The following is a 13,362-nucleotide window of genomic DNA, read 5'->3' as shown; positions in this document are numbered from 1 at the left end:
GAAAGGTAAAGGGAGGAAAGAAGGGATAAAGAAAAAGGGAAATAAGCAGAAATAAGGCACAAAAGAGCAGAGATGCAGAAAAGAGCAGAAAGGTGAAAGATAGAAAGGGTAGAAAAACGAGTGAAGGAGCAGAGGGAGAGAAAGGGAAAATGGGCAGAAATAAGGCACAAAAGAGCAGAGGTGCAGAAAGGTGAAAGATAGAAAGGGTAGAAAAACGAGAGAAAACGAGTGAAGGAGCAAGGGAGAGAAAGGGAAAATGGGCAGAAATAAGGCACAAAAGAGCAGAGATGCAGAAAGGTGCAGAAAGGTGAAAGATAGAAAGAGTAGAAAACCGAGTGAAGGAGCAGAGTGAGAGAAAGGAGACAGAGGTACACTGGACCACCAAGGACGAGGCGCAGGGAAACCTGCGGGTGGAGGAGGGCCTCGATCACCAACACTCAAGAGTGCAGGGGCAGGGGCACCTCACTTAATGGTGGAGCTGCGAGGGTGGGAGAGAAATTTCACTGACAATGAGTTTATGAGAATTTATATGTGAGGAGTTCAAGACTGCAGAGTCTTCACACATGTAAATATATATTTTAGTAGTAAATGTGGGAGGGACACAGGCAAGTGGGTGGGAAAATGAGCAGAATTACTAGTATAGGGGATATGGTTAGAGAGGAGAAAGATGGGTTTAGAGAGGGTCAGGAAGGGGTTTGGGAATGGATGTACCCCCCAACCCCACAAGAGTAGGTCAATAGCATTACTCTGGGGGTGGAGACATGTAACGTAAACTTTTGCAGTGAGTTTACACGCAGAGGTTGTGAATACCAAAAGAAGTAAACTTACCACTAAGTGTAAACTTACTCAAATGTGCAACTTACCTTTGTGAATCAGGCACATTCCGTTTTCCTATTCTTATTGCATCTGGATACTATGGAACTTCAAGCTACATGAAATGACACGAGAAGATGCCATCCTTTACCACAGGCAAAGTTATTAATCTGTGTGCACTTTCACAAAGAGAAATATTTTCCACTAGCACCGGTGATGCAGGCTAAATGTATCATTCACAAAATTGATGCCTACTGTTTTTTAGGATCTCTTAGATGAGACCTCCATATTTTGGCAATTGTGAAGTGTGAGAGATATAGTATTATACATCTAAACCAATATTGTTCTTTTTCATGTTTTTTCCCTAAAGTATATTTTATTAAATATTACAAGATAATATCCTAACCAAAACCCTCATTTCACTGATGGCCGGCAGTAGCTGTGAAATGCAATTTATATGCTGGGTAGGTGGTATGTATGTATTTATGTATGTGATAAAGACACATTTGACTTGTGTTTGGAGGAGTAGCTGGTGCAAGTGGACTGTTCCTGTAACATGAAGCTATATTCTTAAAGAGGTGTGTCTTCAACTCTTTCCTTCTTAGAAAGTTCTCTGCTGGATTGATCAGCAGGGCTGCCTCAATGTATATATGAAAGCAAATTGCGGTGGTTGTGATTCTCACAAGACACAGCAACATACCACTGTCACCCATCACAATATACACCATTCACAGTGTACCTTTTCCTCTGAATGATAGCTGTCTTTAATCCAGCAGGGTACATACTGGATTTCTCAGAATGTGAGTAAATAAATCTTAGCAGCCACAAATCAAATACATATAATTCTTTTTTGAATAGAGGGTCACATACAAAACATTTTGACAGGTCCACCAAATTTAAATGAACTCAGAGTGTCATCTGTGCTTAAAAAATAGCAGGCCCTGATTAACCCTGGGCATAGGGGGCGTAGCAGGGCTACGCGGAGGTACACGGAGTTGCGAACAAATACCGCTCCGCCACCCACCTCCACCCCCCTATATTAACAAGTAATTCTACATTACTTAAAGTAAATTTAAACCACTTACCTGCACTGCTGCGTCCCCGGGCTGCCCGCGCCCTCGCCGTCTGGATAAACCTTGAGAAAACTGCACATGGGCGTGACCGCGCATGTGCAGTTTTTTCAAGGTTTATCCAGACGGTGAAGAAGAAGAAGAAGAGGGCAGCCCGGGGACGCCACAGTGCAGGTAAGTGGTTTTACTTTACTTTAAGTAATGTAGAATTACTTGTTAATATAGGGGGGTGGAGGCGGGGGCTGGCCAACTGCGCTCCGCTGCGGAGTGTGTGGAGGTTTGCCTTCTCCGTCATCTCCACGGAACGTGGAGGAGGCAAATCCCCAACACACTCCGCGTGCGGAGCGTTGGTCTCCGCCCGAACTTAACCCTGATTCACAAATGTAGGAATTTAATGCATGATTTCAACAAAGGGTGCAGACACTGTTTACACCCACATTTATAGTTACCACAACAATTAGGTTGCTATAGGAAACAAAATCCCCTGCTGGTAATCCTGATATTAGTAAGCAGACAAGGAAGGGTTAAGGAATTAATGAATTAAGAACTCAGTTGACAACAATGGGCTAGCTTCCCTTCCCCTAAAAGAACTATCATATGCATTTGAAACAGTGCACCGCCAACTATTACCCCATAGTCTTGTGGACTTTGGGATTCAGGGCACAAATCTCAATCGGATAAAATCTTTGCTCTATCAGTGTGGGTTGGAATATCGAACGCAGAATCTCAAAGGATTTGAGTATTGTGACTGGAATATTGTGGAACAAAATAACAAAGGTAAGTTTGTGTGGATTTTCTAGACCTAATTCCAAATATATGTACCCTACATCAAGGCTTGTAGATGTGGAATTAAGAATAGTAAATCTAAACATCCCTTCGTGGGTTCACTGACTCAATATTGAAGTAAAAAATATTGAGTAAAAAATATAGACAACAAAAATATTGACTCCTATACTTAAACAGGTAAGTACAAAAATATTGACTAAAAATATAGATGTATAAAATATTGACTTTTAAATAAATATAAAATAAAATAATATATATTAAAAATAGTAAATATTAAATGTAATTTAAATAAAATAAATAAATACATGTAATGAACATTTTAATAAAATATAACAAATAAATGTAATGAAAAAAGATAAACACCCAAACATAATTACTTATATATTTATTTACTTTAAAACAATTAATAAACTATTCTTTTTAATTTAGGTTAAAAGTTTAAAATTATATAAAGTATAAAAATATATATTAATAATTTAAAATATAAAAAGACAAAAATCTATAATAAATTAAAACATTAAACTATTAAAAAATATATAAACTTAAATTTCAGTTAGTGCAACAGTAGGATAAGTGTTGGATAGTGGTGGGCTAAAAATTACTATTCCAACTCCAGTGAGTGCAACAGTAGCGAAACAATTGACTAGCGGAGAGGTACAATTTACTATTCCCACTCCCTCCAGTGAGTGCAACAGTAGGGAAAGTGTTGGATAACGGAGGAGTAAAATTTAATATTTCCACTCAGGTGAGTGCAACAGTAGGGAAAGTGTTGGATAGCGGAGGGGTAAAAATTACTATTCCCACTCCAGTGAGTGCAACAATAGAGAAAGTGTTGGATAGCGGAGGGGTAAAATGTACTATTCCCACTCCAGTGAGTGCAAAAGTAGGGAAAGTGTTGGATAGCGGAGAGTCAAAAATTACTATTCATACTCAAACAGTAAAAAAAATATATATATTAACATTTAAAAGGAATATGAAAATAAATAAATAAATAATATGGTTTTTTTAATCAAATACATAGAAAGAAAACATATTACATATAACAAAAATCTACAAATATTATATAATAAATAATTTTAAATAAATTAAAAAAAATTAAATACTTTTCAACTGGAAAATATTTACAAACATAAACATTAATTAATACATCAATTTCATTTCCTACCCTATAACACCATACCAATAACAAAACACTTAAACAGGTTACATTAATGTACTTCCATATTTAACATAATTAATCATCAATTAAAAATATTATTAATAAAAAACAAATAAACATTAATTAACTACACACACTTTAAAACTATAATACCCACAACACACACATAAATTAAACTATAAAATAATAAAACACAATTATAATGTATTTTTAAATTAAAAACTATTACTATTAACAATTAATTATGAAGTAATTAAAATGCATTTAATATCCACCCTTTGCCCCTTTAAAAGTAAAAACAACACACTCAAAAATAAATAATTTCCCCCCAAAAATATCAAATGATTAACATTAATTAACAGCTATATATTAATTAATTAAACACAAATTACTTCCCACCCTTTACCTCTAGAAACACCAAAACACACACTTAAAATTAATTAAAGAATTACCATAATACATTTTTAATTAATTTAATTATTATCAATTAACAAATAATTATTAATAAAAAATAAATAAACTACTTAACACCCTTCACCCCTATAAACCCCAAAACACAAACCTAAAATGAATTACACAATTACCGTAATTAATTACCAATTAATGAATTAAAAATAATTAACAGCCAATTATTAATTCATGAATTAAAAAAAAATTACTTCTCACCCTTTACACCTATAAACACCACAACAAACACTTATAATTTATTACACAATTACCATAATTAATTACCAATTAATTAATTATTATTAATTAACAACCAATTATTTATTAATTAATAATACATTAATTTACACATGTAACACTATAACAACTCAATTAAACACACTTTAATAAATAAAAAAGAATCAATTAATTTAGTATAAATAAGTTACTTCCCACTCTATTCCCCTGTAAACCCATAACCCACTATGGTACTAAAAACGCAAAATCCAAATACTTTTTTTTATAAGTACGAAACATTTAACACATATATTAAAAATACAAACAATGTAGATTTTCCTAGTACTTATGATGGAAAGTCTTAATTTTATTAAAGACATGGAGGCGAGTATTATGCCTTCTTTTCTTGCTTTATTTCAAATAGCAGCAAGATAAGTGAAGAACAACAATATCCAGAAGGCACAGCAGAAGAACTACTGGCCAATGGGATTGAACAAAACAAACAGTGTACCAATCACAGCAAGGATAGTATATATGAACAGATCTGACCACGAGTAGCCCTCTTTTCTTGTGCGAGAAAGTCAGTGAGAATGCATAAACAGAGGAACAATCGCAAACAAAATGCAAAGAGTCAAAATCCAAGCAAATAAATCCTGAAGGAAACCCAGAATTGCAGGATACTGATGGAAGAAAGTCCAGCGGAAGAGAGATGTTGATCCAGTTGAAGGAAGACAGTCCACAGCAGCAGACGCATCTTAGGAGGAGGCTGGTTGTAAAGCCGGAGTTCCTAAGGGTGGGAAAAAAACAGAGATAATTAGTAATACAGAGGTGGGATAATACTCGCCTCCGTGTCTTTAATAAAATTAAGACTTTCCGTCATAAGTACTAGGAAAATCTACATTTTATGGCAAGAACGGAGGCTCCTATTATGCTTGTTCAAAGCATATTAACAACCAAAGAAGAAGCAGTAACAACAGATTTGCAATAAAATGTTTTGAAAACAGAATCATTAGACCAATCTGCTGATTTCAGGATATCCTCCAAACGAGAGCCTGCCCAAAAGGCTTTAGAGGCCATAGCACCCCTAGCGGAGTGAGCACTAAAGGCGGAAATGTCAATGCCCGCGAGGGACATAATCCAACGCACCCAACGGGCGAGCGTGGCAGCGGAAACAGGATGATGGGGTTTGCGAAAAGAAATGAGCAATTGCGAATGAGAGGAGGTCCTGAGATCAGCAGTTTTCTGTTCATAACTTTTCAGGCATTGACCAACACAGAGCTGGGAAGGGAAATAGGGATAAAACACAGATTGCAAATTGGTTTTGGTACGCCTGTGAACCTGAAACAAAACACCAGAAGGCGAAAATTGTCTGGAAGAAAATCCAAAGCTTTGACATCAGAAACACGTTTGATTGATACTAAGCACAATAACATGGTAAGGTTGGCTGAAAGCATTTTGAGAGAGAGAGCATCATTGTCAGGCCATGAGAAAAACAATTTGAAGACCAAATTAACATCCCATAAAACGGAATACTTAGCCAACGGAGGTTTTGAGAATCGGACTCCTCGGAGAAGACGACACACCAAAGGATGAGCACCTACCGGCTTATTGTCAATGGGACAGTGGTTCAGAGAGATAGCGGATCTGTAAAGGTTGACAGTGCGGTAAGATTTACCCGCGCTAGCTTCTGAAGCGAGAAAGTTAACAACAAAACTCTGAGGGGCTGAAAAGGGATCAACAGACCGTTCCAGACACCAGCTTGACCATAAAGTCCAAGCTGACTTGTAGGCTCTGGAAGTGCCCTGGGCCCAAGCCTGACTGATAAAGAGTGAAGCTTCCTGTGAAACGATGATGTCAGAAGAGGAAGACCGGAAATTTTCCATGCTGAAAGAACCAGGGATTGGTCCAGGATCATGGCGTGGGGAAGACCCTGAGGGTCTAAAAGAAGATCTTCGCTGAAAGGAAGAAGAACCGGAAAGTCCACTGCCAGCTCCAGGAGCGAAGGAAACCAGATTTGAACTTGCCAAAAAGGAGCTAGAAGAACCAAGGAAGTGGACTGACGTCGGACTTGGGCAAGCACCCTGTTGATCATCAGGAAAGGAGGGAAAGCATAATTGAGGTGTAGGGACCAGTCCTGGAGGAAGGCATCCGTCGCCAGAGCGAAAGGATCCGGTCGCCAACTGAAGAAAGCGGGAAGTTGGGAATTGAGACGGGAAGCAAAGAGATCGAAAGAAAAAGGGCCCCATTTCCGGGAGAGAGAAAGAAAGGCGGAGGGAAGAAGCTTCCAATCGCTTGAATCTCGAAGATAACGAGAGTGCCAATCTGCAATGGCGTTGAGATTGCCTGGCAGGTACTCCGCCCGAAGGGACAGTTTGTGCTGGAGACAGAATTCCCAAAGGCTCTTTGCCAGTTCTGCGAGTGGTTTGGATTTTGTGCCACCGAGATGGTTTATGTAGCGGACCGCAGAAACATTGTCCATCCGAAGAAGAATGGAACAGCTTGCCTTGTTTTTTGCCAGGCTGCGCATTGCAAAGGAGCCTGCCAGCATCTCTAAACAATTGATGTGCAATGACGACTCCTCTGGAGACCATGTACCTCCAGTCGAGATTGAACCACATCGGGCGCCCCAACCCGACAGACTGGCATCTGATTCTAAGACAAGATCTGGGGCCATAGCGAAGATCGTTCTGCCGTTCCAAGCATCTAAATGGGCGATCCACCATTGAAGTTCGAGGCGAGACTCTAGGTCTAGCTGAACGAGATCAGAATACGCCAGCCCTTTGTGGAGATGTCTTATCTTCAAGCGTTGCAGGGCGCGATAATGAAGAGGGCCGGGGAAGATGGCTTGAATAGATGCCGATAGAAGGCCCACTATTCTTGCAAGAGAACGAAGGGACACTTCGGAGAGCTGGAGAACGTGACGTATCTCTGTACGAATGGCTGTAACCTTGGATTGCGGAAGATAAAGAGAAGCGTGGGAAGAGTCTACACAGAAGCCCAGAAACTCTATACTTTGAGATGGAACCAACATGGATTTTTCTGAATTGATCAGGAAGCCCAGGTCGAGGAGAAGAGACTGAGTAACGGTGAGGTTGGCAAGAAGAGACTGTTTGTCGGTGTGCTTGAGCAAGATATCGTCCAGATAAATGATTAGACGAATACCTAGGGACCGAAGATAAGACACAACAGGTTTCATCACCTTGGTGAAGCACCAAGGAGCGGAAGAAAGACCGAAAGGAAGAGAACAAAAGCGGTAGGTGACACCGAGCCACTGGAATTGAAGATATTTTGTGTGGGATTTGTGAATGGGAATCGAAAGATATGCATCTTGTAGGTCTAGTCGGACCATCCAATCGGATGGACGTAAGGTGTCCCTGAGATGGATGATGGTCTCCATCTTGAAGTGACGGTAAACCACGAACTGGTTGAACCACTTGAGATTGATGACGGGACGAACCTTTTTGTTCTTTTTGCGGACAAAAAGAGAGAGCTTAGGAAACCTGAGGGATCGAAGGGAGCTATTTGGATAGATTGTTTGAGAAGAAGATTCTGTATTTCTTGTGAAACGAGCAGAGCTACGTCTGCGGAAAAAACCAGAGGGTGAGGAAAAGTAGCCTGGAAAGGAGGAGCATAGAATTCTATGAGATAACCTTGGACAGAATTGAGGACCCAAGGGTCGGCTGTGAGAGTGCGCCACTTCGGAAGAAAAAGAGACAAACGACCTCTGATTGGAGGTGAGGGGCTTACCTTGAGTATTGGCGTTGCTGTTGTTGTGACGGAAGCATTTTTGTCCACGGCCACGGAAGCCGCGACCTCGCTGGGGATAGAACTGCGGCTTGTATTCCTGATAGCCGGAATTGGCTGCACCTCTGGAACCTTGGTTTTGATAACCTCGGCCGGAAGAGCGGTTCCTGCTTCTGCCGGCCCTGCCAAAAACCCGAGGGGCGAAGACTTTTTTAATGGAGAATTGGGCTTTGTCCAAAGAGGCGAAGGTAGAGACATAGCGGCTAAGATCCTTGACGAGGGAATCGCCAAATAGAAGTCCGTCAGCCTTCACACCAGGATCCTGGGAAGCCAAGTTCGCCAATTTTGGATCTAACTTGATCAGCAGGCCCTTGCAACGCTCATGAATAATGGCAGCGTTGGCATTGCCCAAAAGGCAAAAGGATCTTTGAAGCCATAGAGAAATATCCTCAGGATTGAGGTCAGAACCCTCTAGGCGGGCCGTCTCCGCCATGTCCAGCACCTGGGCCAAGGGACCGACAACATCCAATAATTTGTCCTGACAAGTGGACCAAGCTCTGTCAACGCCCTTGCGAGGGTCCTTGCCAAATTTCAAAAAGAAAGTAAGGAGAGGTTGATCAATGGAAGGAGTGACCGTAATGTGAGAAGGTAAGGAAGGCTTAGGGCATTCAGACTTGAGTTTTACTCTGACAGATTTGTCTAGGGGAAGACGGAGTTTAGAGGAGATATATTCACCCACATGGGGAATGGGGAACCATTCTGTAGAATTAGGGTGTCGAATAGAAGAGGGATCAAACATAGGATTGCCTTCCGAGTCAAGCACAGGTTGGGACGCAAAAGCGTCAAGTCTAGCTTTCTTGGGAGAAGGAGGGTCAATAAGAAAGAGGTCTGCCAAATCGTCAGTGTCACCCATAGCATCATCATCATCATCCGTGTCAGGGATGGAATCAATGACCAGCTTCTTAGGAACCTTCAAGTTTTTAACCTTGGATTTACTTTTTCCCACAGTAGTTTTAAACCCCTCCGTGGTTGGAGGCCTGGGAGGGACCACGCCCTCAGTCAAATGAGAGGACAACTCGCGACTCATAAGTGACACTTTTTTAGTCATAGGAGTGGAAGGAACCAGTTTACGCTTTCTGCTTTCCCCCGCAGAATGGGCCAAAGCTTTGGTCATAAGACTTAAAAGGGAATTCTCCATGTGTTTGGAAACACGATTCATAGAAGCTTCCACAGCTGTTTCCACAGAATTATTAATGAAATTTCTGAGGTCATTTTTGAAAGTTTCACTTTCCTCATTATCGAGCTCGGGGGAGCTTGAAACCTCCATAAGGCAAAACGAAATGGCAGTGTGGAAAGGGTTACAAAAATGAGAAGGGAAAACACTCCCTTTATGGGCGGGGACCGAGTGTGGAGAAGCGTCGACAGCAACGAGGAACAGGAGCCACACAGAACAGCCTAGAAAGCGACACGGTAAGGCAGAAAGCAGGCTACAGAGGCGCGCAGCGGTAGATACCAACCGCAAAGCGCGAGGGGGGGGGAAACGGGTCCGAAAAACGGAACCGGCACAGTGAGGAAACGAGCGCGAGCCGCGCTCGAGGCACCAAATAGAGCAGCGCTCGAAGGGCACAATACAGGTCAAAATGAAACCATAAGCAATATAATAAATACAATAAATGCAATAAACAAGAGAGTAAGGAGAAAATATGACTTATCTGACTGCGTAGCAGCAAGAAAAGAGGGCTACTCGTGGTCAAATCTGTTCATATATACTATCCTTGCTGTGATTGGTACACTGTTTGTTTTGTTCAATCCCATTGGCCAGTAGTTCTTCTGCTGTGCCTTCTGGGTATTGTTGTTCTTCACTTATCTTGCTGCTATTTGAAATAAAGCAAGAAAAGAAGGCATAATAGGAGCCTCCGTTCTTGCCATAAAATTCATATACAAAAAACAGACCTCACATACATTTAAAATATATACTAAAATACATAACATTAATTAAAATACAATATTTTTTACAGCTATATTTTTGCAAATGATATTAAACACTTCGATATCTTTAAAATGTACTCACCTTAAGTCAGTGGTCTTCAAACTGGGGGGCCGGCCCCCCTAGGGGGGCCCCAACTGATCCCAGGGGGGGTGCCAGGCTCTGCCCAAAAGAAGCATTTAGCTGATAACAGTGCTTTGTTTTAAGCTGACAAAGAGCGTCACAAAGCCGCTCTGTAATGGCCCATCGCACACATGTTTTGTCCTTTATATTTCTAGCTGGGAGAAGGTGGGAGAGGGTGTCAAAAGGGAAGGGACTTCTTCAAACTCCTCACCCCCACTTCTAACAGTCACAAGGCACATACTGTACATGTATGATACGGTACAAGTAAGGCCTGCTTGGCCAGAATAGTATGTTTGGCAATCATGGATTTGATTGCATTTTTAAAACGCTAACTGCAATGTTTAAATATGTATAGACATATTTAAACATTGCCAATTTAATAAAATGTTTTTGAAAAATTATGAGGGGGTCCCCGATAATTTTTTTCACCCACTGGGGGGGGAATGGCATTAAAAAGTTTGAAGACCACTGCCTTAAGTTGATATTCTTGCCCACAATATTCTTGCTGTTGATATTTCTGAACCATGATATTTATGACTCAATATTCTGTCTGCATACCCTTCTGTCCCCCTCACTTTTTGATATTTTGTCTCTTGATATTCTGGTCACGATATTGTGAACCTTCGGTAATCTACCTTCTATATTCCCTACAACAATAAACCAAAGAATCTTATTTACCTTGCCCCTCTTCCTCATTTGCTGATTTAGTTCAACCTCACCTGCTAGAACTATGCTGCCAACACTCAAGTCATGTTAAAACTATAACACCTTCACAGAAGAAACTGCAAGATTCAGCCAATGCTTTATGACTTTGTGACTTTGGCCATGGATGATAGAGAATTACCTTAAACTCAACTCCTCAAAAAGAGAAATACTCACATATGGATCAAGGTAAAATTACAACCAGATATCCACGTGGACCCATGAAATGGATCATCCATCTACCACTTTGCCTAAAGTGAAAACCTCAGAGTGATTACAGAATCCAACCTGTATCTCCAAGACCAAGTGAAGAAAGTGATGGGAGACTAAGGGGCATATTTACAAGAAAAGTGACCAAGCGTGGCATTAGCTTTCTTGGCTTAACACAGTGCTCCGTCATTTTTGAAATGCAGGGCTGCACCATATTTACAACAATACAGTTCAGCCCTGCGTTTTCCCCTGAGCTGGCGCTTATTACAGCTGCTGAGCAACAACGTTGGCGCCCTTGCACCATGCTGCAAGGGTGCCTGCGTTGTGGGAATGATTGTCTATGTGCAGGAGGATGTCCCTTGCTGCACATGGAGATTCTTAAATGGCGATTTGTAACTTCTATGTGTGCTGCTTTGTGCAGCACACATAGAAGTTACAACTCGTCATTTTTAAAATGATTGGGTATGTGCAGGAAGGGACACCTTCCTGCACATAAACAATTGTGTATGGCGTTTTTCTGTTTTTATGTGTGCTGCACAATGCAGCACACATAGAAACAGCAAAAACACAGAGAAATAAAGCATTTGTCCTCGTTGTGCCATGTTAAGACCAGGTTTTTTTTTAAACTTAATTTTGGTGCTGCCCCATATTTACGCCACCGTTGTAAATATGGGGCAGCATCAAAGTCAAAGGGAGGTGCATCAGAAGGCTCACTGCAATACCCATTGCCCATCCCTTTCAAGCTAAGTATAGCGTGAAAGGATGCCTTATTTACACAAGGCAGTGGTAAGCCATGTTAAGTGGCTTAATGCTGCCTTAGAAATACGGAGAACCCCGTATCGCCACAGGAACATCGAAAAAATGACGTTGCTGCGGCGATAGGGGCTTGTAAATATGCCCCTAATTCTGTCTCTCGAATAGTTACGATGCTTTTTCTTTTAACTAGTGCTCTCACATAGAAAAAAATTGGTTATAGTAACACCAAAATCGGATTACACAAATAGACTGTACATTGACCTCCCCAGAAATCTACTGCTAAACAACAAAGGGTTCAAAACTGTGTAGCAAGAAACGTCCTTATTGTGAACAGGTGAGACCATATTCCCCTATTAAAAGCAAATTGTGGAATAAACTCAGTAAGAAAATCAGTTTAATAATCACATTTATAGCCACCTGGTATTCAGAAGAACCATAACGATGTGGCTGTTTCTTTGACTAGAACAGCGGACATCTAATTCATACCTTTTACAGGTATGTGTATGCTACTCTTATCTATCCTCACAATGTCTTGCTACACATATAAATTGTTTCACATGCGCTGCACTAAGGGGTCCATTACGATGTCAGGCGGATCGCCACCGCCATGGTGGCGGTGGCGATCCGCCCCACATTAATGCCCGCCCGCCACCCATTTCCCCCCTGCCATATTACTACGGCGGGGGGACCGCAGTGGACATAAACACCATCCGCGCTTTTCCGCCCTGGTCGCCTTGTACCTATGGTACCCCCCGGCATTTCAAAATGCAACATGGCAGGCACCGCGCGGTGCCATAGTAGAACTCATCGCACCCCAGGCGCTCGCATCCACTGACTACATCCTACTCGAAGACCTCAACTTCCACATGGACAACATGCATTTTTACCATTGCGGCGGGCGGCGCTTTCTGCACCGCCCGCCGCAATGGTAAAAATACAGGATTCGCCGGCCAGTGTGGCGGGCGCATCCTAATTGTCAAGGCGGGACCGCCGCTCCTATGGCGGGTGGTCCCGTTTTGCACTGGGATGGCGGGCGGACTAAGTCCGCCTGCCATCCTAATGGACCCCTAAGTTTGGAACACGCTCTGTGAGCATCACGCATGACATGAAAACTCCACGCAAATATGGGACGCCGCTGCTAACCCCCTTCCCACAACCACACACCAGTGAATTCTACTGATCGCAGTTCATTTTGAGACCTCACCATGAAGTAAGGTTTGTAGCAATGTTGCAATACAGTGCAATGCAATGTGTGTTTGCAAAGAAAATCAGGCACAGGTCCCCAACCGCAGCTAAACACATTTTGCACAGTGAATGGGAAGAATAATATTTACATCCCATTTATGCAA

General features: G+C 41.6%; 2 protein-coding genes across 2 annotated transcripts in view; one reads left to right on the top strand and one right to left on the bottom strand.

Annotated features, from left to right (window-relative positions):
- The window catches only part of ESRRG (estrogen related receptor gamma), a 702,537-nt gene that overhangs the window by 422,419 nt on the left and 266,756 nt on the right, over positions 1-13,362 (top strand). The gene's annotated exons all lie outside the window — the stretch shown is intronic.
- On the bottom strand, positions 5,247-9,562 carry LOC144762915 (uncharacterized). Its single transcript, XM_078648218.1, has 3 exons — positions 8,239-9,562; positions 7,504-7,653; positions 5,247-5,278 (listed from the first exon to the last, which is right to left on the bottom strand). Exons 1-3 carry the CDS (start codon positions 9,560-9,562, stop codon positions 5,247-5,249), a joined length of 1,506 nt encoding a protein of 501 aa, XP_078504344.1.

Source organism: Lissotriton helveticus, chromosome 6 (assembly GCF_964261635.1).
Source record: "Lissotriton helveticus chromosome 6, aLisHel1.1, whole genome shotgun sequence".
NCBI lineage: Eukaryota > Metazoa > Chordata > Amphibia > Caudata > Salamandridae > Lissotriton > Lissotriton helveticus.
The sequence above is the reverse complement of the archived record's forward strand: the minus strand, read 5'-3'. Positions and strand labels throughout refer to the sequence as shown.